The 23,868-nt window shown below is 41.3% G+C and overlaps 1 protein-coding gene across 1 annotated transcript in view; it reads right to left on the reverse strand.

Annotated features, from left to right (window-relative positions):
- Positions 1-23,110, reverse strand: part of hsdl2 (hydroxysteroid dehydrogenase like 2) — a 129,691-nt gene extending 106,581 nt beyond the window's left edge. Inside the window, exon 1 of the mRNA XM_043715880.1 lies at positions 22,900-23,110. Coding sequence (XP_043571815.1) covers positions 22,900-22,916 — 17 coding nt within the window. The 5' untranslated portion in view covers positions 22,917-23,110. The remainder of the gene's footprint in view (positions 1-22,899) is intronic.
- Positions 23,111-23,868: the final 758 nt, after the last annotated feature.

Genomic DNA, 23,868 nt, shown 5'->3' on the forward strand with positions numbered 1-23,868 from the left:
CTTGGTTACATGGAATAGGTTCAAGCGCCTGATTGGGCTCTGCCTGCTCCTATTTAACAGCTCGATGTGCTGACCAGACCCAACCTCTTCCTTGGAACAGGCAGGAGAATTGAATGTGTTGTCCCTCTTCTTGATCAGTAATTTCGATGGGCTGAATAGCTTCCAAATATCAGTGCGTAACAAGCTTGAGATGCTGAATGAGCTTCTCTTTTAACTGTGGAAATGTACAGTATCTGTCCGTGCTGTTGTATGAATGTCACAGGCACTTTAACAGCACATGACTGAATTTTGTCCAGGTTTTGCTGCACATGGACACAGATTGGTTCAGGAGCTGAGGGGGTGAGGGGCACATTGTTCTGAACATTGTGTGATCTTCAGTAACCCTCCCAACTTCTGATCTTGTGATGGCGAAAGACATTGATGAAACAGCTGAAGGTGTTTGTGCTAAGGAACTAACCTAAGGATCTCCTGAAGAAATGTCCGGGGACTGAGAAGACTGTCGACCATTGATCTCAAGCATCTTTCTTTGTACTCTGAAAGACCCCAACGAGTCGGGAGGTTACACCTAATTCCCATTCAGCTCAAATATATAGGTTGTCCCGATGACACCCTCAGTCAAATATTGCCTTTATATCGTGGCCATTCACTCTTCCCTGAGCCCCTATGTTCAACTCTTGTTCATATCAATAGGTGACGGTGCATTTCTTCTCACAGAGGATAATAGCTTTAAATTAAGGTTGTGTAGGTATAGGACAGATGTTAGGGGTAGGTTCTTTACTCAGCGAGTGGTGGGGGCATGGAATACGCTGCTTGTGGGAGTGGCAGAGTCAGAATCATTGATGACCTTTAAGCGGCAATTGGATAGGTACATGGATGGGTGCTTAAGCTAGGACAAATGTTCGGCACAACATCGTGGGCCGAAGGGCCTGTTCTGTGCTGTATTGTTCTATGTTCTATGTTCAAACAGTGAAGGGGAGGGCAGGGATTAAATCAAAGGAGAGTTGGAGGGGGAAATAATGCATTCCACTCCCTGCGGCACCCACCTCTCCCTGAACAACTCCAGGGTGTCAGTGGACACTGCGCAGGAGCCTTTTCTCACCCTATTAGCTTAATTGCCAATTCCTTTCTCTCTCATGTACTTAACCAGCTTCCCCTTAAATACACTTTCATTCCAAACTGCCATCAAACACAGACCCTAGAGGTGAGCACACAATGTTCAAACCACTTCTCTGCCAAATACTGATAAAACAGTACAGAGCTTCGAACAGCTTGTTAAATATCTAACTATGTTGCGCAAATCAAGCAGGCAATTCTTTTTCTTCTTCAGTTTTTCAAACTTCAATGCTATCCTTTCCTAAAGGGAATAAGCCCAGTTTCAATCATTAATCAACCATTCTTCACAGCGTCACTGCAATAGCAGAGACCCACCAGATCCCTGATCACCACACAATTTCCAACTCCAGAAGGGAGCTTCTGTGAATTCTTTCACCTGCAAGTCATAAGATCTGTCGTAAGCGCAGCTAACCTGAAGTTTCTAAAGCAGTTAATACAGTTTCAGATTTCCAGCATCTTTGTTTTATTTTCACAATGCACTTTAGACATACAATAGCTTCCACACTAGTCACCCTCTTCAGGTGGAGGGTAATCTCTTCCGCCTAACTCTGCAGAATGAGATGAGAGTTTTGTTTTCCTGAAATGGATGTGGAAAGAGAAGATAATGAACTACAAGTGAAACTCTCACGAAAAGCATTACATTTTATGCACTTGTGGAAAGAGCTGGTTGTAACTCCGTCACATTACAGCATTTGGTGAGTTGATTTACAGATGCAAAGAAAAATACTCATGCCTACGTTTCAAACTATTTCAATGCCAGGCATATGAACAGGAGATGGGAGTCATGCACCAACTGCATGATTGGAGGGCACAGTGTATCCAGAGGTTGAAGGTTTTCACATAAAAAAAAATGGAGTGCAAATCACTAACCTTCTTGAAAAGATAAACATGAAACTGTCAAAAGCAACATCTTGGAATTATGCTGAAAGGTTCAATCACTGCACAAGAAACATAGCAGGCAATGACCAGATAAAAGGCAGTGAATTCTTACAGGGGACAGAGGAATTACCTTGAGTTCAAAAACATCTTATTTGCTGCCTTTTGCATGGACCATCAATTACTTAATTTATGCAGCATCTTTAACAACTTACATTTACATAGCATGGTGAACAGAATTCAGAATTAGAATCCCTACAGTGTGGAAACAGGCCCTTCGACTCAAGTCCACACCAATCCTCTGAAGAGTAACCCATCCAGACCTATTCCCCTACGTTTACCCCAACGCTTGCACCTAGCCTACACATCCCTGAACACTATGGGCAATTTAGCATGGCCAATTCACCTAACCTGCACATTTTTTGGATTATGGGAGGAAACTGGAGCACCCAAAGGAAACCCACGCAGACATGGGGAGAACGTGCAAACTCGAGGCTGGAATCGAACCCGGGTCCCTGGTGCTGCGAGGCTGCAGTACTAACCACTGTACCACCCCTACAATATACCAAGGTACATCACAGGAACATTATCAGACAAAACATGATGCTGAGTCACATAAGGGGACGAAAATCTTGGCTGAAGAGATAGGGTTAAAGCAGGGATTAAAATGTAGAAATTGTGGTAGAACGGCAAAAACATTTAGGGAAAGAATACCAGATACTTGACCATGGCAACTGGAGGCAAAGCCAATAATGGTAGAAAGTGCTAAATTAGCGGGAGGTGGGAGAGCTTCAAGAGGCTAGAAATGGAGGATCACAGATCTCAGAATGCTGTAGGCCAACAGTCAGGGTTCAATTCCTGTACCAGCTGAGATCAGTATGAAGGCTTACCCTTCTCAATGTAGACTAAGGTGTGGTGAATCTTAGTTTAACCTCACCACCAGTTATGTCTCTCTCTCTTACATGAGAGGGTGGCTAGTTTTTATTTTTCTGTCTTTTTTCTCTAAGAATTTGTACTTAAGACTCTGTACCTCATTACCTTGGTACTTGAGATGGCACCATCAGTGGCAACTTGTAAACTTTTCAAATTCTAATTCTTCTAATAATTCTACAGTCTTCTAGGATTACAACAACTTTTGCTTCGACTCTTACAGAGCTTGGTGTACGGGTGGCCATGAAAATAAACTATTTGAGATTTGAGAAATGATAAGCTGAAGGAATGGCTTACAGATACAAGGATACAGCTTTCAAAGATGTCTCTAACCTAATGACTCAGGAAGATAGCTGCCCTTCATTCACTGATAGCATTGCACTAATGTATATAATATGTACTGATAAGTGATGACAAGAATCCAGTAACAATCAAATTTCTAACCTCAAAACATTCCAAACCCTCAAACAACTCACCTGCAGTGATAATGTTTTAAACTAATGTTTGGCAGCTTCTGGAGGAGGTAACATAATATTGGCTAAGTTAAAAATCACCAACACCAGGTTATAGACCAATAGGTTTAATTGGAAGCACTAGCTTTTGGAGCGCCGCTCCTTCATCAAGTGGTTGTGGAGGACACAATTGTGAGACACAGAATTTATAGCAAACGTTTATAGTGTGATGTAACTGAAATTATACATTGAAAAATACCTTGATTGTTTGTTAAGTCTCTCATCTTTTAGAATGACCATGTTAGTTTCACTTCTTTCATATGTAAATCACAAAACTTTTTTTAAAAGTTACATTCTCAGGTTAGTTTTAACAATTGGTGTCAGCCCAGATAATGTGTTGAAGGTGTTAGCCCCCTGTGTGCTGTTGTCTGTGCTATAATGTTTAGACTGATTCTAATCTAAAAAAATGAGTTAACAGAGTCTTACATGGATTCATGCAGTTTTTGAGCAAAGTACAGTATAACTCTGCAAGTACAAATTCACCCCACAAACGTACGTGTGTGTGAGTGAATGTGAAGGGGTCTAAGTGTGTGAGAGGGTGCATGTGTGTCTGTAGGAGTGTGTGTGTGTGTGTGTCTGGGGTGGGGGTTGTGAGTATGAGTGTGTGTGTGTGCGCGCGAGTGCGTGTGCGTGTGAACTATAAACTGGTGTTGTGTGATTTTTAACTTTGTACAACCCAGTCCAACACCGGCATCTCGAAATCATAATATTGGCTATTCTTCTTGCAATAATATCGAACTGAAATACTGGGGACGTGATCATGCAACTTGAAGAACTCTGCCTTCTTAACAGATGCATGTTTAACATTAAAAATGAGGTAGGCCAAAATATCTGCTGACTGTGACTCAGTATAAAACTCTTGTGTCTCAGTCAGAAAATAGTGAATCCAAGTTTTATTCCAGAGCTTCAGAAAATTGACAACGAGACTCCCACTGAGGGAGTGCTGCACTGTCAGATGTGTTGGTTTTCAGATAAGGTACCAAATTAGCTTTCTCAAATCATTGCAAAAGAACCTAGTACATTATTTCCAGTCAGTACAAAAGGAATTCAATCAAGTATCTTGATCAATATTTATAGCTCAAGAAACATTATTCAAAATTAGGTTAGAATTAGGTTTGGAAAGTTACAAAAGAACAGGAGTACAGTGAAAATTAGACGACGTCACCAACATGTGGCACCATCTTAGGTACAAAGAACCCAGGTACAAAAGTTTTGGTACAAAATATACAGAAAATAAAGAAAAATGTTCCACCACATTACAGATAAGTACAAGTTATGAAAATAAGAAATAAATCTAAAAGTTTAGGCCATACAGTCTTTCTACAAGGGCTTCCATGTGATCTGACTAGGTTCCACTGATTCTCAAGCAGTAGCCATCCTCGCTGCTGGCCACTGGTTGTTCCTGCTCCACTCTGGACTACTGGCTGCCATCCCCACTCCACTCTCGACCACTGGCCAACTCCATTCCAAGATGCTAGTTGCCACACTCCGCTCCAGGCTGTTGGCAGAGGAGGAAGAAGATAGAAGAGAAGAAAAAAACAGGAAAAAAAGAAAAGAAACAGATGGAAGAGCTGGAGCATCCTACTCTGTTGTCATCTTGAAAGGATTTTTTCATTATTTGGTCATTATCAGATGATTGTGAGAGAGAGATGCGATCCACATTTTGGAGACGCTAATTTATGGACACCCGACCTTCGAGTTGTCAGCGTCATGCAGCACGGAAACAGGCCCTTCGGCCCATCTTGTCCATGTTGTATTGCAGCTAAAGAGCATCTGCAAGAGTTCCATCAATTTGATAACACAAAATTTTAATCTCCAAAAAAGGAAAAAAAGTTGAAACTTTTGGAAAATTAAAGCCAACATGCAAAACTGTGACAAAGGATTAAAAGCTCATGCATTCATAAGGCCCCAACAAACCAAGAAATCTTTAAGAATCAGAAATGACAAAGTGAACCAGAGTTTAAAGGAAAGAAAACTTACACTTCTGAAATACTTCTCATGCCCAGCTAAGGTCTCAAAGTGTTTTACAGCAACTTAAGAATTCCTGAAGTGTAAACATTCTTGTGGGAAAAATAGAAGCCAAATTATACACAACAAACTCCCAGGAACAACAGTGTGATAATGACCAGATAATCTCTGTATTTTGTGATGTTGATAAATATTGTCTGGGACAACATGAAGAATCTGCCTGCTCGTCTTCAAAATGGTGCCATGGGATTGTTTATGATCAGCTGAGACAGCAGACAGTGCTTCAGTTTAACATCCCATCCAAAGGCAGCAGCTCTGACACTGCAGCACTCCCATAGGACTGTACTTTGTGTTTTTGTGTTCAAACCCTGGAGTGCGTCTTAAATGACAAAATATGAAGGTCAATGTTATTATCTAGCATACATCTGGCAGAAGTGACTGGGGCCAAATAAAACTTGGGAACAGATGATAGTTATATGCTAATTGTGAAAAAAACTGGGTGTGAACTTGACTGGGGTGATATACACATAGTAAAAATAGTTAAAAATCACACAACACCAGGTTATAGTCCAACAGGTTTAATTGGAAGCACACAATAGCTTTCAGAGCGTCACTCCTTCATCAGCGTCGCTCCGAAAGCTAGTGTGCTTCCAATTAAACCTGTTGGACTATAACCTGGTGTTGTGTGATTTTTAACTTTGTATACCCCAGTCCAACACCAGCATCTCCAAGTCATACTGAAAATAAGTGGAAGAGTCCCGAACTTCTGGGCCAGAAGATCCAAGTTCCAAGTCCCCTCCTGCCCCAGAGGTATGTCACAATGTTTCCAAACAGGGTGATAAAACAGGTTGAGATGGGCTCAGTGATATGCACTAGTGCCACACAGCCCAGGGAATGGGTTCGATTCCACCCTTGGGCAATTGTCTGTGTGGAGTTTACACATTTTCCCATGTCTGAGTAGGTTTCCTCTCTCATTCCTAAAATGTGCAGATTAGGTGGATTAGCCATGGGAAAAGCAGGGTTACAGGAATAGGGTGGGCTGGGGGTTGGGGGGGGGGGTGGAGGTTTGGCCTGGGTGGGATGCTGTTCAGAGTTGGTGTGGACTCGATGGGCCGAATGGCCTGCTTCCAGACTGTAGGGATTCTATGAAATGTAATTATATGGAGAACAAGTAGTCAGTGAGGTTGGATTTGGTGGTATATGTATAAGAATAAAGCACTAACCAGAAAAGTATATACTTGGTCTCTGACTGACAAGCATTTAAACTCTGGTGTTTAACAGTCAGGGCTGTCTTACAATGTTGCGGGATATGGCTAAAATTCTGATGGAGTTTCATTCAGCTAAAAGTTACATGTAGCATGCACAATATATCATGAACAGTACAGCTTTAACACTGAAGTGAGGGCTGTGTTTTATGTTGTACTCGGTTAAAATTATTGCACTGGCATTTACTAGAGTGCAATGTTAATTATATTGAGCGGAGCAGACAGGGGGGTGTTGGCTTTGGTGCTCATTTATGCAAAAGCTTTAGAAAGCTCTCAGTATCAAACACTCACCAACTCAGGAAGTCAGCTTTTTAAAAAGCAGTCTGAGGTCAGCTTAGTGTTTTAAATCAACTTGTGTAGTATGAAATGGGTTAAACATTAGCCCAGCAACCTGCCTAGTCTGCACTTCTCTTTGAAAGATGGAACATGCAGCAATGAAATCAGTCAAACTGAAGCCCTATTCTGAGGATTAGTATTACACTTAACAAAATAACGATGACTGCAGTCTTTGCTTCACTGATTTGGGATGACTAAGTAAACCAGCCAGCCAGGAAGGAAGAGAGAAGCGTACACAGAGGTTACATCAGCCTCACCAGCTCCAGACACCTGAAGGCTGAACTTCGAATGGTTACAATGCACTGAATTGTAAACAAGCCCAAATTTTAATGTTTTGCAAGTCTCATCACAGGACTGCACAATTCTACCTCATTTTGGCAACTGGAATACTTCACTGTCGAACTCCAACTAGAGATTGAAGTTCTGGTCATGTGGATTCATGTTACAAAGTACAAAGCTAACTCATTACTCAGTGCATTTATTGTTGGATGTGCCAATACACTAGTGATAACACAAAGGGCCCCACAGTTTGGTTTGTCATACACCAGATCAGTCCCTGCTATCCACAAGACTGTCACAGATGGAGGAGCAGAATTAGGCCATTCGGTCCATCAATTCTGTTCCACCATTCAATTGCAGTTGCTGTTTCTCAACCCCATTCTGTTGCTTTGATCCCCTTTCTAATCAAGAAACTATCTATCTCTTAAAAACTTGGCCTCCACAGCCTTCTGCAGCAAAACGTGCACGATATTCTCAATGTGGTCTGACCAGAGCCCAATAAAGCCTCAGCAATACATCCCTGTTCTTGTATTCTAGCCCTCTCAAAATGAATGCTAACATTTCATTTGCCTGCCTGACTGCCAACTGAACTTGTATATTTACCTTAAGAGGATCCTGAACTCGGACTCTCAAGTCTCTTTGTGCTTCAGATTTCCAAAGCCTTTCACTATTTAGAAAGTAGTTTATACCGCTCTTTTTCTGACCAAGGTGCAAAATCTCACACTTTCCCACATTGTATTCCATTTGCCACTTTTTTAAAAAATCATCTCTTCCTGCCTGTAAAAGTCCTTCTGCGGCCTTGCCACTTCCTCAACATTACCTGTCCCTTCACCTATCCAAACTGAGCAACAACATAAAGATAACAAGAATTGCAGATGCTGGAAATCAAACCTGAAATGTTAACTCTACTTCCTCTCCACAAATGGTGCCTGACTTACAATTGATGTTTTTGCTTAGCAACAACATCCTCAGCTTCTTTGTCCAGATTGGTCATGTACAATGTGAATACTTGTGCTCCCAATACTGATGCCTATGGAACTCCACTAGTTACTGTCTTCCATTCTGAAAAAGATCCCTTTATCCCCACTCTCTGCCTTCTGCCTGTCAGGCAATCCTCTATCCATGCCAGTACCTTGCCCCTCACACTATGGGCTCTTCTCTTATTTAGCAGCCTCCTGTGCAAGGCCTTATTAAAAGCCTTCTCAAAATCCAAACAGATCACAAAGTACTGGCTCTCCTTTGTCAGAACTTGCTCATTACCTCCTCAAAGAATTCTAACAGATTTGTCAGACATGACCTCCCCTTCATGAAGCTGTGTTGACTCAGTCCTATTTTACCATGCATTTCCAGTTAATTTGCAACCTTGTCCTTAACAATAGACTGGAAAATCTTAGCAATAAGGTCAGGCTAACCAATCTATAATTTCCCATCTTCTGTCCCCCTCCACCTCCCCATTTCTTATACAAGGGTGTTATTAGCTACTTTCTGGGATTCTCCCACTCCAGTAATTCCTAAAAAATCAGCTCCACAATCTCCTTGGCTATCTCCTTCAGAGCCTGGGTTGTAGTTCATCTGCTGCTGGTGATTTGTCCACCTCCAGACCTTTCAGCTTCTCCAGCATCATCTTAGCGAGGCTAAATTCTCAATTCAACAATACTATTTTCAGATAATGTGTTATTGTAACGAAAAAAAGTGAATTAAATGGAGAAGGCCTTGAATTAATAGAATCAATGATAAAATCTGTATTATGCTCTAACCATCACTACCCTAAATTAAGTAAAATGCAGATTGCAAAGGCACAATGATCTGTTACTCCAGACCAAGAATGCTGCAACTGGCCAATATCCGACAAGGAGAACAGAGGGATTTCTGTATTTGTACAAGAAACACAAAATTAGCATCTAGGTGCAGCAAGTAATTAAAAAGGCAAATGAAATTTTGTATTTTATTTCTAGGGAGTTGGAGTTGAAAAATAGAGAAGGCTTGTTACAAATAGACAAAGGTGTTGGCGAGGCCATACCGAGAATAGAGTTTTGATCCTGGCTTTTAAGAAAGGATATAATGGCATTGGATGCAGTTCAAAAGAGAACCACTGGGCTGATTCTGGGATAAAAGGATTGACTAATCAAGAACAGTTTCAGGCCTTTATTCACTTGAGATTAGAAGAATGAGAGGTGATCTTATTGAGACATATAAGAATTTAAGGGGGTTTGACAGGGTAGATATTGAGAAGATGGCTTTAGAAGTAGGGGGATCTCAAACTGAAGGACACAGTTACAGGATAAGAAGGCACACATTTAAAACTGAGATGTGAAGGATTTTCTTCTCTCCTAATTCCAGCAAACTCCCACAGCGTGCCAACATACACCAAAGAGTTGACCAGTGGTTTTGACAAGCAATATTAAATCCCCAGTTTGTTCGGGAATTAAATGAAAACTTGTAGCACACTGCCATAAGTAAAAATTTTGGAGAAAAAAATCAAAATGTTTCCCTTTATATTTTCTTTGAATACTTTTGTTTCTCAGTGGTCAAAATACTGGTGATGTACAGAGAATAGACTATATGATTGGAGGCCAGTTGTCATGTGCTGGGACCTCCAGGAATATATTGTATTGGAGTTGACAAGCCTACCCACCAACGCTCCCCATACTTTGACTTTCAAAATTCCACACACCTCTCTGCTTCTCTACTTCGCTCTCCTCAAAACCATTTGCTCAAACAAAACTTTGGTTATCTGCTCAAATATCATCTTACAGAGCTCAGTGACATATTTTGTTTCATAACTGCCCTTGAGGTGTTCTGTTCTATAAAAACAAGCTGTATTAATACCATGATGTTACAACTACAATTAACCTTGATGTACACATTTGTATGTTCTATGCTCCCCTCTGTTTGCATTTTATGTTATAAAAAGCAACGGTACTAAGAGAACTCAATGTCCTACATGGTGGCAATCCAACTGCAACTGTCTCTGCAGCCTCAAACTTTAATCTAACACTTCACTATTGCCTCACTTGTGGCCAATACCAAGTACTGGTATGGATAACATGACAGTTAAACTCAGAAATCTCTTGGTTAAAACTGAATATTCCCTGAACGAATTTAGGCCAAATGACTAAAGAAGTGATCTTTAGAACTAGCACTGCTTTATTTACAAGAAACTTCATTCTTCATCAAATGATTTCTCCTGACATATCAATTGAGGAAGGAATCCATTACTGCCTACATTTTCTCTCCAATTTCTCCCGCCACTGTGCAGTTCTCTGAGGACTGCGCATAGCAGTGGCTGGAGAACATAGAAATGAACACAATGATCAGTGTATGCAGACCCTCAGAGTAGCAGCATTCTGCTTGAATGAACATTATTTACTGCTCATATAGGGAATGCTCTCCATTTTTTGTCAAGCAGATTTTGCATCCAATAGCCTCCAAAATCTCTTCAGACTTTCAACTGTCATGATAGAGGTCTACAAAACTGTGAAGGGCATATATAGGGTCGGTAGCAAGAAACATTTCTCCTCATTAGTGGGGAAAGTGAGGACTGCAGATGCTGGAGATCAGAGCTGAAAATGTGTTGCTGGAAAAGCGCAGCAGGTCAGGCAGCATCCAAGGAACAGGAGAATCGACGTTTTGGGCATAAGCCCTTCTTAAGGAATCCTTAAGGAATTCCTTAAGAAGGGCTTATGCCCGAAACGTCGATTCTCCTGTTCCTTGGATGCTGCCTGACCTGCTGCGCTTTTCCAGCAACACATTTTCAGCTCCTCATTAGTGGGGTCAGTTATGAAAAGGCATGGATTTAACATAGAGCTCGGAGGTTTTGAAAGGATACAAGTAAAACTTTTTTCATTCAGAGAGGGGGTATCTGGAACTCTAAACGGGTGGTAGAGGTGGGAACGATTACAACGGCTAAGTATTTAGATGAATACTTGAAATGCCAACTCATATGAGGTTACAGACCCAGTGCCAGAAAATGGGATTAGCGTAAATAGGTGCTTGATAACTAGTGTGGACATGGTGGACCAAAGGGCCTTTACCCATACTGCTATACTCTATAACTCTGTTGCTGACTTCCCAAATTCTAGCCTCTTGCATATGAACAGTTCTAATTCCTAGAATTTCCTTTTCATTCATGGGATGACAATGTTGCTGGCTAGGCCTGCATTTGATGCCAACCCCTAATTACCCAAAGACCAGTAAGAGTCAACCGCAGACCTTTTTACTGAATTCAAATTTCACAGGCTGCCATGACAGGATTCGAACCCGGGTCTCCAGAACATGAAATGGGTCTCTGGATTAACATTCCGGCAATAATACCACTCGACCATGCCTCAGGTGGTAACTGCTGATATTTGAGCAATTCCCTCTTTAAACCCCTCCACATCTTAACCAACTAATTCCTCATTTAAAATAGCACTTAATACCAGCTTTTTCTGGACTAATCTTGAGCCAATTGCACCAATATCTCTTTTGCAACTTATCAAAATTTGGCTTGATAACATTCCAACGAAGAATATTTGGAAAATTCTAACTATGTTAAAATGTACAAAAGGAATGGAAGTTGTTGTTATACTGCAGCAATACAGTAATGTTTCATAGAAGACTGAAAGCATGGGCACTCACTATTCTATATCCATAGCTTCTGGCAATTACTTAATCATCCTTGCATTTTTGTGGAATAAGTATCTGTAAACCTTTGTATTCAGGCCATTGAGCAAACCAGCAAAATGCTGAAAATATTTGAAATGATAATTAATTTGTATAGTCTAACAACTTAATTTTTTTGAAAAACACTTGCAGGAAGAACCCTCAGTGCTCAGCAGATTTATCCAACAAACAGTACAGCCACATAGAAGAGTTTGATTCAAGGTCTATAAGGTACAGTGCTGGGTCTGAAGCATGCAACAGGAGTTGTGCGAACAGCACATTCCGTAGTAGTCAGCAATACCACACCAAAACCTTGAGCACATGGAATCTAGGCTGACATTCTTTTGAGGTGCCATTGTTCAGGTGGACAGCAAACTAAGGCCCGAGTCTTCCCTCTCAGGTGAACATACAGGGTGTCACACCATCCCTTGAAATAATTGCATTGCTAGTACCTTTAATCAATACTTAATTCCTCAATCAATTTCACTAAAACTGATCTCGTCAATATTAGATTGCTGTGCAGAGGAGTTCACTATGCATAAATTGGCTGTAATGTTTCCTACCTTGCAATAGTGGGGACATTTCAAAAGAATTTGCTTAATTGTACAGTCTTTTGATACACCCAGAGGTGGTGATCCGTTCCTTGCTGTCTTTTCTCTCAGAAGATAATGCTTTGCATTGTGATAGTCAACACTGCGTTCAGCATCATCTGGTGTGGTTCAATGAAGAGGAGCTGCTGAGATAATTGGGCTGAAAGGTACACGATCCACTAAATTCATCTCTTCCAATAACCCTGCAAATTGTCAGCTTCCAGAAGTCGTGACCATCAGCCATTTTCCCAGTTGTCAGTGACAATGTTCCCCATGTCGGTTGCCTTGTAGCAAAGGTACAGATGCCCAGGTTGTTGAGACCTCATGGCCATTCCAACATACGCAAGGTCTTTGACAACCATAATATGTGTGTTGAACATGGCTGAACCAGTTCAGACATTTTTGGTTTAGCAACGAGTGTATTCTGTTGGAATTAGTACACTGCAGGATCTGGTTGGTGACCTTGCCCTTCTAAGAGATGCTGAGGATCCACGTCAGACAGTGAAGATGGAACCTTTCAACCTTTTCTCCTGCCCTGTGTATATTCTCTAGATGTCACCATTCTCGAAGAGTACTTTGTGCTTGCATTCTCAACGGGCTTTCAGTTTGGTGTTCTCAGTCTGGTCGCTATTGTTCTACACTTGTTTTGTTTGAATATCATAGCTGCAGCTTTTACAATGTGTGGGTTGATTATGGCATCAAGTGACAGATTGCTGGTGATTGCAAAGTCTGAATATGTGAAGCCATCAATAACTTCCACCATCAGATTGACAATGCTGACAGACAGGAGTACGGCAACACCCTGAACAATCATTTTGATGCTAATGATCAAACAAAAGGCATGAGGGAGGACAATTTTATGCAATGATTAGTAATGACCTGTAACTTGTTGCCCAAAGAAATGGTGGAAGTGGAGGTGATCAATGATTTCATCTGAATGCATAGCATCCTTCGATGCCGCATGGACTCAATTAGTCCAAGAATCATGAGGACATCCAGCCACATATCTGCATTCAACAGGTCCAGTTTATCTTACAGTGACTCACAGCTTGACATGATAATCAGGCAAAATCTGCCAGATAACAATGAGAAAACATTTCCAACTGGAAAAAGTCTTCTGCTGATTCATAAATTCTTTGAAATTAAATATTTCAAATTAAATTACCATGAACTCTTCCAAACTCAAGAGAAAACCAACCCAGCCTATGTAATCAACACTCATAAGACAATTCCAGGTTTCAACCAAGGAAATGAACTAGCTCCAACATATTTAAATGCTCCCCTAAATACGACAACCAAAATCATGCACAGAATTCTTACTCTCGCCTTGAGTAATTGAAGCACAGCATCCTTATTTTCATGTTTGATCCCCCTCACAATAAAGAAAACATGACGATAGTTTTCTTAACTTTCCAGTTTAACAGGACATGTTTCTATTTCTATTTACTTTGCGTGAACTATATGTGAATTGCATACACAAAACAAGGGCAATGCATTTAATTAACACACATTTATCTGTTTAATCATCAAGTGTTAAGTATAGTTAACATACACTACTGCAATGATCATCAGTGACATTGTAAAAGCTCCAGAGTGTGGTGCTGGAAAAGCACAGCAGGTCAGGCAGCATCTGAGGAGCAGGAGAGTCAATGGTTCAGGGAAAAGCCCTTCATCAGGAAAAGTGATGAAGGGCTTTTGCCCGAACCATTGACTCTCCTGCTCTCCTGCCTGACCTGCTGTGCTTTTCTCATGCCACACTCTTGACTCTGATCTTCAGCAGCTGCAGTCCTCACTTTTGCCTACATTGTTAAAACTGCCCTGATTAAATAGGGTGCTGAATTTATCTCAGTTGACAGTGTATGTCAATGCAAAGCCTGTTAGATTACTTCGTAGTTAGGGTGAGATGAAGCACTGGAACAGGGTTCTTTTGCTTATTCTTTCATGCGGTGTGACCATTGCAGGCAAGACCGGAGTTTGTCCTAACAGCCATTGACAAAGTGGTAGTGAGGTAAAAACAATGACTGCAGATGCTGGAAACCAGATTCTGGATCAGTGGTGCTGGAAGAGCACAGCAATTCAGGCAGCATCCGAGGACAGGCCTTTGAACTGCTACCATCCTTGGGATCTAATAACACCCTCAAGAGTTGTGAGGAAGGGAGCTCCAGAATTCTGACTCAGCACGGTGTGAGACTTGAAGGGAATTTTCATAGCAATGTGCCCATGATGTTGCCCTTGCCTTTTTAGGTGGGAGGGGGTTGAAAGTTAGAAGATGCTGTCACATGAAGCTTGGGGAGTTGCACTATGCCTCTGTATTGGGGCATAGGTAAAGACAGCAATAACACCATGCTGACCAATTGACTCAAACAATCTGTTCCTGCGAATTTGTCATGTCCACATTCCTTCCCTTTCTCCCATAATCCTTGATTTCCCTACTGATCAAGAATTTATCTTTAACAAAATGAGAAATTGTTCACTGACCCGAAGGTTAGCTCTGCTTTCTTTCCATACATGCAGCCTGACCTGCTGAGTTTTTCCTGCAATTTCTGTTTTTGTTTCTGATTGCCAGCATCCGCAGTCCTTTTGTTTTTTTTTTGTTTCGTGTAGGTTGGTGTTTGTTGACCGGTAAGCTGAAGGGCCTGATTCTACGCTGTATGACTCCATGACCGAAGAAAAAAATTGTCATCTGCCTTAAATTAGCACCCGTTTATTCTGAAATTAAGCTCTTTGGTCTCTCATGAGAGGAAACATTCTTTCAGCATTTACCCTGTCAAGCCCCTTACAAATCCTATGTATTTCAATTAGATTACCTCTCATTCTTTTAAAATCCAATGAGTAGTGTTATAACCTGTTTAACCTTTGATCATAAGACAATCCCTCTATATCTGGATTATTCTAGTAAACCCTCTCTGATCTGCCTCCAATGAAATGATAGCTTTCCTAGCACAGAGGAACCTCGATTATCCGAACGAAATGGGCAGGCACTATTTCATTTGGATAACTGATTATTTGGTTAATCAATTCAATGCCTCTCCTCTGGGGCTCGGGAGTTTTCTGTTAAGTCTGCTCCCTGTTCAGGAGATGAGGCAGCAACACACTGCGCGCGAGGTGCTATGCCCCGGCTGCCACTCAAATCCCATCTGCCCCACGCCCGCCCCCAATCTCTTCCAACACCTCCCTCCACCCGTGCCCCAAGCCTGTCTAGCACCACCCCCATCTGTGCCCACCCACCATCTGAACCCCATGTGTACCCCCCTGCCCCCTGCCGCTCTGACTCCTATGTGCCCCTGGCCGCCCCCCTCCTTCCCCTCCCCGGACTGGACACCAACAGTAAGACTGCTGCTACCTTTCTGGGGTAAGTCTCCAAATTGCACACGCGCGCGCGCACACACACTCATGCGCACACAACTTTTTAACTGCAACTTTTTGACAAGTTCCACCTCTGCCCTGCACGAGACAATGTTAGAGAGAATATCTGGGGAAGGGGGTTTAGGGTTCATCCGTATGTAGAACTCCAGGGAAAGTGTTGGGAGAGGAAGAGAGGGCGGGAGGTCAGTCATTTGGAGACGGTGCCTGGGGTCCTGGGGTCCCATCCATGTCCAGGACTGTTCTCAGCAGAGATCATTTTTAATCAGTGTGAACAAAAGATGCGATCAGGGTTGAAACAGGTTTCATGTAATGATTCTATCGGGACCTCGCGGTCTCCTTCAGTTAATCCGATATTCGGATAATTGATATTCAGATAATCGAGGTTCCTCTGTACTCCATATATGGTCTCACCCTAATGTAATATCCATTAACCTTGCTGCAACTCTGTGCTAGCTTTATGCATTTTATGTACCTGTATCCCCAAAACCCATTTGTGTTGCATCTTTCCGCAATTTCTTTATATTTAAATAATGCTGTCTTTTGTTCTCCCTTCCAAAATGCACAACTTCTTGCTTTCCCATATTATACTCTATTTGCCAATGTTTTGTCCATTTCCTTAAGCTATAAGTATCTCTTTGTTTGTGTTGCTCTCACAAACTGCTTTGCCACCTAAATTAGTGTCATCTGCAAATCTGGCAACAGCACCTTCACTTTCTTCCTCCAAGTCATTAATATTTCTTGTAAACAGTTGCATGATGAGTGGGGATGCATGTTTGAATTTAGCATCTAAGTGAGGGTAGTGCCATGAATATGGAATTGGGTTGGTTTCTTTTGGATTGCTGCATTTTTTGTTTCTACAGCACCCTCTTTGTTTCCCAGTCTGGTGCAGTAGATTTATCACAGATTGAAATAAATCTAGCAGCTACTTTGTTTTTAAATAGACTGAAAATGTTCTATTATTTAAAACAAAAAGAATAAATTGAGCTAAGGAATATGAAAGTCAACAGTGTACTGCTAGTTGAATCATGTTTCAAGTATGCACAATAATCAATAGGTTGAATACTCAGACACACCCTGCACCAGCAGTGATGACAAAATTACTTCAGGTGAAGGAAGAACTTTTAGCCCATTTAATCTTCCAGGCACAAGGCAGGAAGTCCTCCTGCTTTTTAAAAAGTACCACAGGACCTTAAACAATTGTGGTCTCATTTTAACATCACATCTAAATATGGCACCCCCGAACAACACTACTTCCTCAACACAGCACTAAGGTGGAAGACTGAATTAAGTGCAGACGTTTATGGACACTTAAGCTTGCAGATTCTGACTCAGAGTTAAAATTGAAACTAAAAAAATTCTTTCTCCGAGTTCTAGAAATCCATTTACTAACGAACTACACATAACATTGTTTTGAAGATAATCTTGCTCCTTTCTTTTTAAGTCAACGGCCATCTGTCATGCTGCCTTTCGAACTCTGACCCTCAACCTTTAGGTGACCTTTATCCTGCTCAGTGTTCAATTTATAACTCTGAAAAGTATTCAGAAATGTTCCACAATATCAGGAACAAACAATCAGGTGTGCATACTTGTAGCTTTTGGTCTTGCCAAGGTTATATTTCCCTCTATATTAGGACGTAACTTTCAAGCTATAGGCAGGCTTTCAAATTGTTTTTAGATCCTAAATTTGGGATGCTCTGTAATATGGTTCCTGTGCTCAGTTGGGGTTAGACTGCAATCCTCCATGATCCAATGACATTGAGCACCGAAAAGCAGGGACTTGGTGCCAGGTACACCATGCTTTGCAACAACCTCAATGTGGAGAATTTTGTCCTGCCATTGGATATTTTAGACAGACTTCGAGAGTCTGATCCTGTGAAATTGTGATATTTGAGGAGAATGGAGTTAAGTGCCTTCAGCATGAGTGGGAATGGTGCAAAGCCAATGCTATCCACCCTTCCAAAACTGACTTCACTTACAGCTTTTGCAATCGTTTATACAAATTGTTATGACACAGGCATAGCATGCCAAACCAAATCAGACTCTCGAATTGCAACACAGTGAAGTTAAAACATTCAATGACCCTCAAAATTCCTCAGCAGAGATTTTACAAATAACTGATTTTGTACATCTAGGTTATAGCCTTAACAAAAACTAACAATTTATTAAGAACGTAACTTCAAAAGAACACAGATAAATGAAAAGGCAAACTAATTTAGTAACTAGAATCTAAGCCCAAGTTTATTTGACCATATGCTTCCACTCTCACACTGACAAACAGATTGAAGGGATAAATTAAGAAAACTAAAAAAAAAACAACTTGCTAGTTTGATAACAGTTTCAACAAAAAATACCAGGTCTTCATAAAATCCTTAGAAGTTGGGTTGTAATACGGGCACTTCGGATTATGCATCTTGCTTGAATTCCAAAGTCACCAGTCAATGCAAACAGCTTCTGCAGACCTCTGGAGACTTTTACTCATTTCTTACAGATGGGGATTCTTTTTTCAGAACTTTTAATAGATCAATAACTGGATAGTAACTAGATAAAGCAAAACCAAACGTCAGCCCAATCTGGAAGCTTCCCAAAATAAAAAACTATCTCCCACACAAAAAAAGAGGTCAGATATTTCATTATTCGTTTTCTCTTTTTTTTCCCAAACTTCTATGCAGTTCACTGGCCAGCCAGCACCAGTCCTACCTTAATTGACCAAGTTAACACCCAAATAGCTACCAGTCTCTGAGCGGAGCAACATATCAGTGTCAGCTCATATACAGTGTCCTTAGAGTTATAATTAACCTGCATTACATTTCCAGGCCAGTTCCCAACAGCAAACATTTGTATTTTGTTGTTTCCTCCTTTCTTAAAAAAAAACAAGCTGCTGTTCGAAGCTCAATTCACAACTTCAATTCACAGTTCCAAATCAAAACTGCAAAAAAATTGTGATAGTCATAACAAAATTGAGACATGGCCTAACGTCACATGTTAACAGCCTGTAAACCTTTTGTTTGCTGAATAATAATCCGTAAGATGTAGGAACAGAAGTAGGTCATTCAGTCTTTTGAGTCTGCTCTGCCATTCAGTGAGATCATGGCTGGTCTGATGATCCCGGACTCCATTTTTCTCATAAGCCTTGATTCTCTTACTGATTAAAAATCTGTCTCAGCACTGAATACACTTAATAACCCAGCCTCTACAGCCTGCTTCGTTAAATATTTCCATAGATTCACTACCCTCAAAAGAAGAAATTCCTCCTTATCTCTGTCCGAAACGGGCAACCTCTGACTTTTACGTAATGCCATCTGATCCTAGATTCTCCCACAATGGGAAACTAACTCTTTGCTTCTATCTTGATCAGTTCCATAAGAATACTCTCACTGTTTCCAAACTCCAATTATATTAGACCCAAATTACATATCTTCTCTTGATAAGACAGTCCCCTCACACTTAGCATCAGCCTATTGAACCTTTTCTGGACTGCCTCCAATGTCAGCCCATCTTTCCCAATAAAGGATCCAAAGCTGTCCACAGTATTCCAGCTGTGTTCTGACTAATACGTGGTATAGATTTAGCAAGACTTCCCTAATTTTATACTCCATTCCCTCTTTAATAAAGGCCAACAGTCAATTTGCTTTCCCTCTTGCTGAACTGGGATGCTAGCTTTATGTTATTTATACATGGGGCCTGCCACATCCCCTTTTCAGTAGCTTTCTGCATCTTTCTCCATTTAAGTAATATTCAGCTCCTGCCAAATTGATAAACTTCACATTTTCTCACATTATATTCCATCTGAAAAATATGTTGCTGGAAAAGCGCAGCAGGTCAGGTAGTATCCAAGGAGCAGGAGAATCGACATTTCGGGCATAAGCCCTCCTCCTCTGCTTTTGGTTGCACTTTAGTCCCACGCTCCTGATCTTTGTGCACCCGGTACGGAGGAAGGAGGGCAGGTCTGAAGACCTCCTCGTGGGTCTGCTCCTGGGGTTCCGAGGCGGAAGATGAGGCGTTCTTCCTCCAGGCATCGGGTGGTGAGGGAGCGGCGGTAAAGGAGGCCCAGGACCTCCATGTCCTCGGCAGAGTGGGAGGGGGAGTTGAAATGTTGGGCCACAGAGCAGTGTGGTTGATTGGTGTGGGTGTCCCAGAGATGTTCCCTAAAGTGCTCCGCGAGGAGGCATCCAGTCTCCCCAATGTAGAGGAGACCGCACCGGGAGCAGTGGATACAATAAATGATATTGGTGGATGTGCAGGTAAAACTTTGATGGATGTGGAAGGCTCCTTTAGGGCCTTGGATGGAAGTGAGGGAGGAGCTGTGGGCACCTTGTAGAGCAAGGTGCCTAGGTTGCTTTCGACAGAGGGAGAGGCCATCGCGCCTCACTGGACAGCTACCTCCACCTCAAGCTGGGCAGCCCCCGGCCAATTAGGAGCTGTCCCGCCACAGTCTGCCCTCTCCATTGGGTGTGTGGGGCTGAGGGATATAAGTAGCCTGAATTGCAGGCTGTAAACACTGCACCAAGCACAGCAAGAAGACAAAGAAAGAAGCCAGCATTCATACTAGGATGCTGGATCTCCCCACGCTTCACGCTCACTGCCTTTATTCCTGATGAAGGGCTTTTGCCCGAAACGTCAATTTCGAAGCTCCTTGGATGCTGCCTGAACTGCTGTGCTCTTCCAGCACCACTAATCCAGAATCTGGTTTCTTGCATCTGCAGTCATGGTTTTTACCAGGTCAATAGAAATGGCAGCTACTTCTTCCATCACTGGGAAGTATCTTTGTTGTGAGTCATTACCTATTTTCTTAAATATTACCATTATTTTTCAACTGTGTTTGCTGCTAAAGTCCCTCTTCAGTCAACTCAGCTGGCTCTCCCTTTATTCTTCTTTCATTATTACTTAACACAGTTGATCAAAATTTCTCCCTCTCAATCAGAATGCTAAATTCTACCCTGTCATGGTAAATGTTTCCTTGGGGATCTTTTACTTGGAGACCATTTATTGAAATTGCATCATTACACATCACCAGATCTGAAAAAGCCTGGTCCCTGGTTGGATTCACAACATATTGTTCTAGCAAACCTTCCCGAGTACACTCTGAATTCTTCCTCATGGCTACTTTTGCCCATCTGACTTGTCCAAACTACATGAAGATTAAAGTCAGAAAGCACACAACACAAGGTTGTAATCCAACCTTGAAAACACAAGCTTTCGGATCACTGGTCCTTTGTCAAATGAGGGGGAGCAGCACTCTGAAAGCTTATGATTTCAAGTAAATCTATTGGACTATAACCTGGTGTCATGTGACTTCTGACTTTGTCCACCTCAGTCCAACACTAACACCTCCACAACAAGATTAAAGTCACCCATGATTAACATACTGCCTTTTTTACATGCCCTTATTATCTCCTAATTTATTCTTTGTCCTGCCATATCATTACTGTTAGGGCACCTACTTTTGTCTTCTTCCCCTTTTTGTTTCTTACCTCCACCAAAATGGATTCTCCATCTTCCAACTCAAGGTCATTTCTTGTTATTGTACTTACTCCAACCCATACTAACAATGCTACCACACTACTTTGTCTTTATTGTCCCTCCTTTCAAAAAGCCACATACCCTGGAATATTTAGTTTCCAGCTTTGGTCTCCTTGTAACCAAGTCTCTGTGACGGCTACAAGATCACACCCATTAATCTGTATTTGTGCTATCAAAGTGACAGCAGAATTAAAAACAACAGCAATGGAGGGAAGGCAGAAAATCGGAGCTGATCGCATTCATTCCAAACAAAGATTCCTGGATCTAAGCAATGTCCATAGCTCAGGGACATCAAGAGGGCAAATACAGCACAACCTGACCCCAACACCAACCTGTTCTGTGATCAGCTAATTGAACAAGCATCCCCATCCAGGCTAAAAATCAGACCTGGAATTTGCACAGCTTGAAAACCTCAGTTATTCAATGTTGTAATCAGCTAAGATTTCAGGGAATTCCCTATTCTCCCTGTCCTCTTCAACCCAGAGCAAATTGCACAGAATCAGTGACTTTTGATTCAAATATGGTCCATTTGCCAACATTCTACCAGACAAAGGAGTGACATTACTTTTTTTGAGAAACTTAACAGATCTGGCAGCATCTGTGGAGAGAAACAGATTTAACGTTTCAAGTCCGATATGATTATACCTCTTCTGTTCAGAAGTGTGATATCAGACTGAAATGTTCATTCTGTTCCCCTCTCATCAGATGTTGAAAAACCGGAGCTTCAAATTTTCAGTATCTGCAGTATTTTACCTTTATTAACATTTTCTAATCTTGCAACTGAAGCGTGTTTTGGAGTTCAGTGCTTTTGACTGCTCTGGCCAATTCAAAGAGCTGAAATTAGAAAGCCAGCAAGCTCTAACTTCATTCCTGATGAAGAGCTTATGCTCGAAACATCGATTCTCCTGCTCCTCGGATGCTGCCTGACCTACTGTGCTTTTCCAGCACGACACACTTCGATTCTAATTTCAGTGTTAATTTAAGGGAACTGTTCATAGCCTTTTAGAATATAACTATATATTATAAATAAGGATTTACAAATAATTCTCCTTTTCACATTCACATGACATATCTTTTGTAATGACCAGTGTGTGCAACAAATCACCCCAACAAACCATTTATACTCCTGTTCTCACTTTCCTTGGAGGAAATTAATGAAGGTTGTACCAACCACACCGAATCACATACTACTTTAAAACAAAACAGGCCTCACTATTTTACAGACTATACATCTACTAAGATTTGGAACTATAAATTTGTATTGTTTTCGGTGTTACTATCACTCCTCTAAAAAAAAAGTACTTCGAATTAAAGGAGAAAGACCCTTAAAAAAAGTACTTCGAATTGAAGGAGAAAGACCATAAACAGAACTAAATCGTGAAAACAATAAATATTTCACTTAAAAGCGATCAAAAAAGTTCAGTCTGGCTATTATGTCTGCTTTCTTTCCGGCTTTTGGATATTTATAAAGTGTACACATATTTGCAAGTATCTGCTTACCCTGTGTTTTGCAACATCTTCAGAACAACACTGTAGTGGTCAAGTACAGAAAATGGCCTGAGTCATAAACTGACGTTCGGTTGAACAAGGGGGAGGGAGTCATAAGGACTAATCAATGAAACTCAGTGAAAACCCCACTTTGATTGTGCCCTTTGCTCCACATTTTTCGGCAAGCACATCGTTCAACATAACTCCACCTCGACGTCAAAATGCGTTAGATTAGGTCATAGCAACCATCTGAAGTGTTTGATAAATGTTACAGATAAATCTAAATTTATTGCATGAAATCAGGGTTTTTTTTAAATTTCCGCTAACACATCACTGTTGTTTATTTGAGGAAATTCCAAGCTAACGTTCCATGTCGAATGTTGCTTCAATTTTGGACCCGTTGATTGGTCAAGTGAAATGTCAATCAGCAGGCTTTGCTACATTTCCGCCTGGAAGCACCCCACGCGAGAACAGGGAGTTATGGAAGGGTGGTATATGAGGAATATGCTTCAATTCCTGGGGGGAAAAAAAAACTAGTTGATGTCTTTTTTCAGTTATTCCAGCGAGTTTCAATTTCCTGTTCTGAAATATATTTTCAAGAAGTTATGCAAGTTTTCATTTTTTTTAAAATCAACTTGCACCAGAAATATTATTATAAGCCTTTGCAGGAGTTGCGAGACGAACCTAGTTTTTTTTAAAACTCAGAGGTAGGGAAACTGCAACCACACTACAAATCCTTCTGAACATTGGTGAACCCTTTTTTCCCGGTATGGATTAAGATTTCAAAAGTTACCATCTTGATCCGATATCAGAACATTAAACTATATCTCCAGATTATGATTAGATTCCCTACAGTGTGGGGACAGGCCCTTCAGCCCAACCAGTCCAAACTGACCCTCTGAAGAGTAACTCACCCACACCCATATCCATATCCCTCTGACTAATGCACCTAACACCATGGGCAATTTAGAATTTTCACCC

Source organism: Chiloscyllium plagiosum, chromosome 2 (assembly GCF_004010195.1).
Source record: "Chiloscyllium plagiosum isolate BGI_BamShark_2017 chromosome 2, ASM401019v2, whole genome shotgun sequence".
NCBI classification, from domain to species: domain Eukaryota; kingdom Metazoa; phylum Chordata; class Chondrichthyes; order Orectolobiformes; family Hemiscylliidae; genus Chiloscyllium; species Chiloscyllium plagiosum.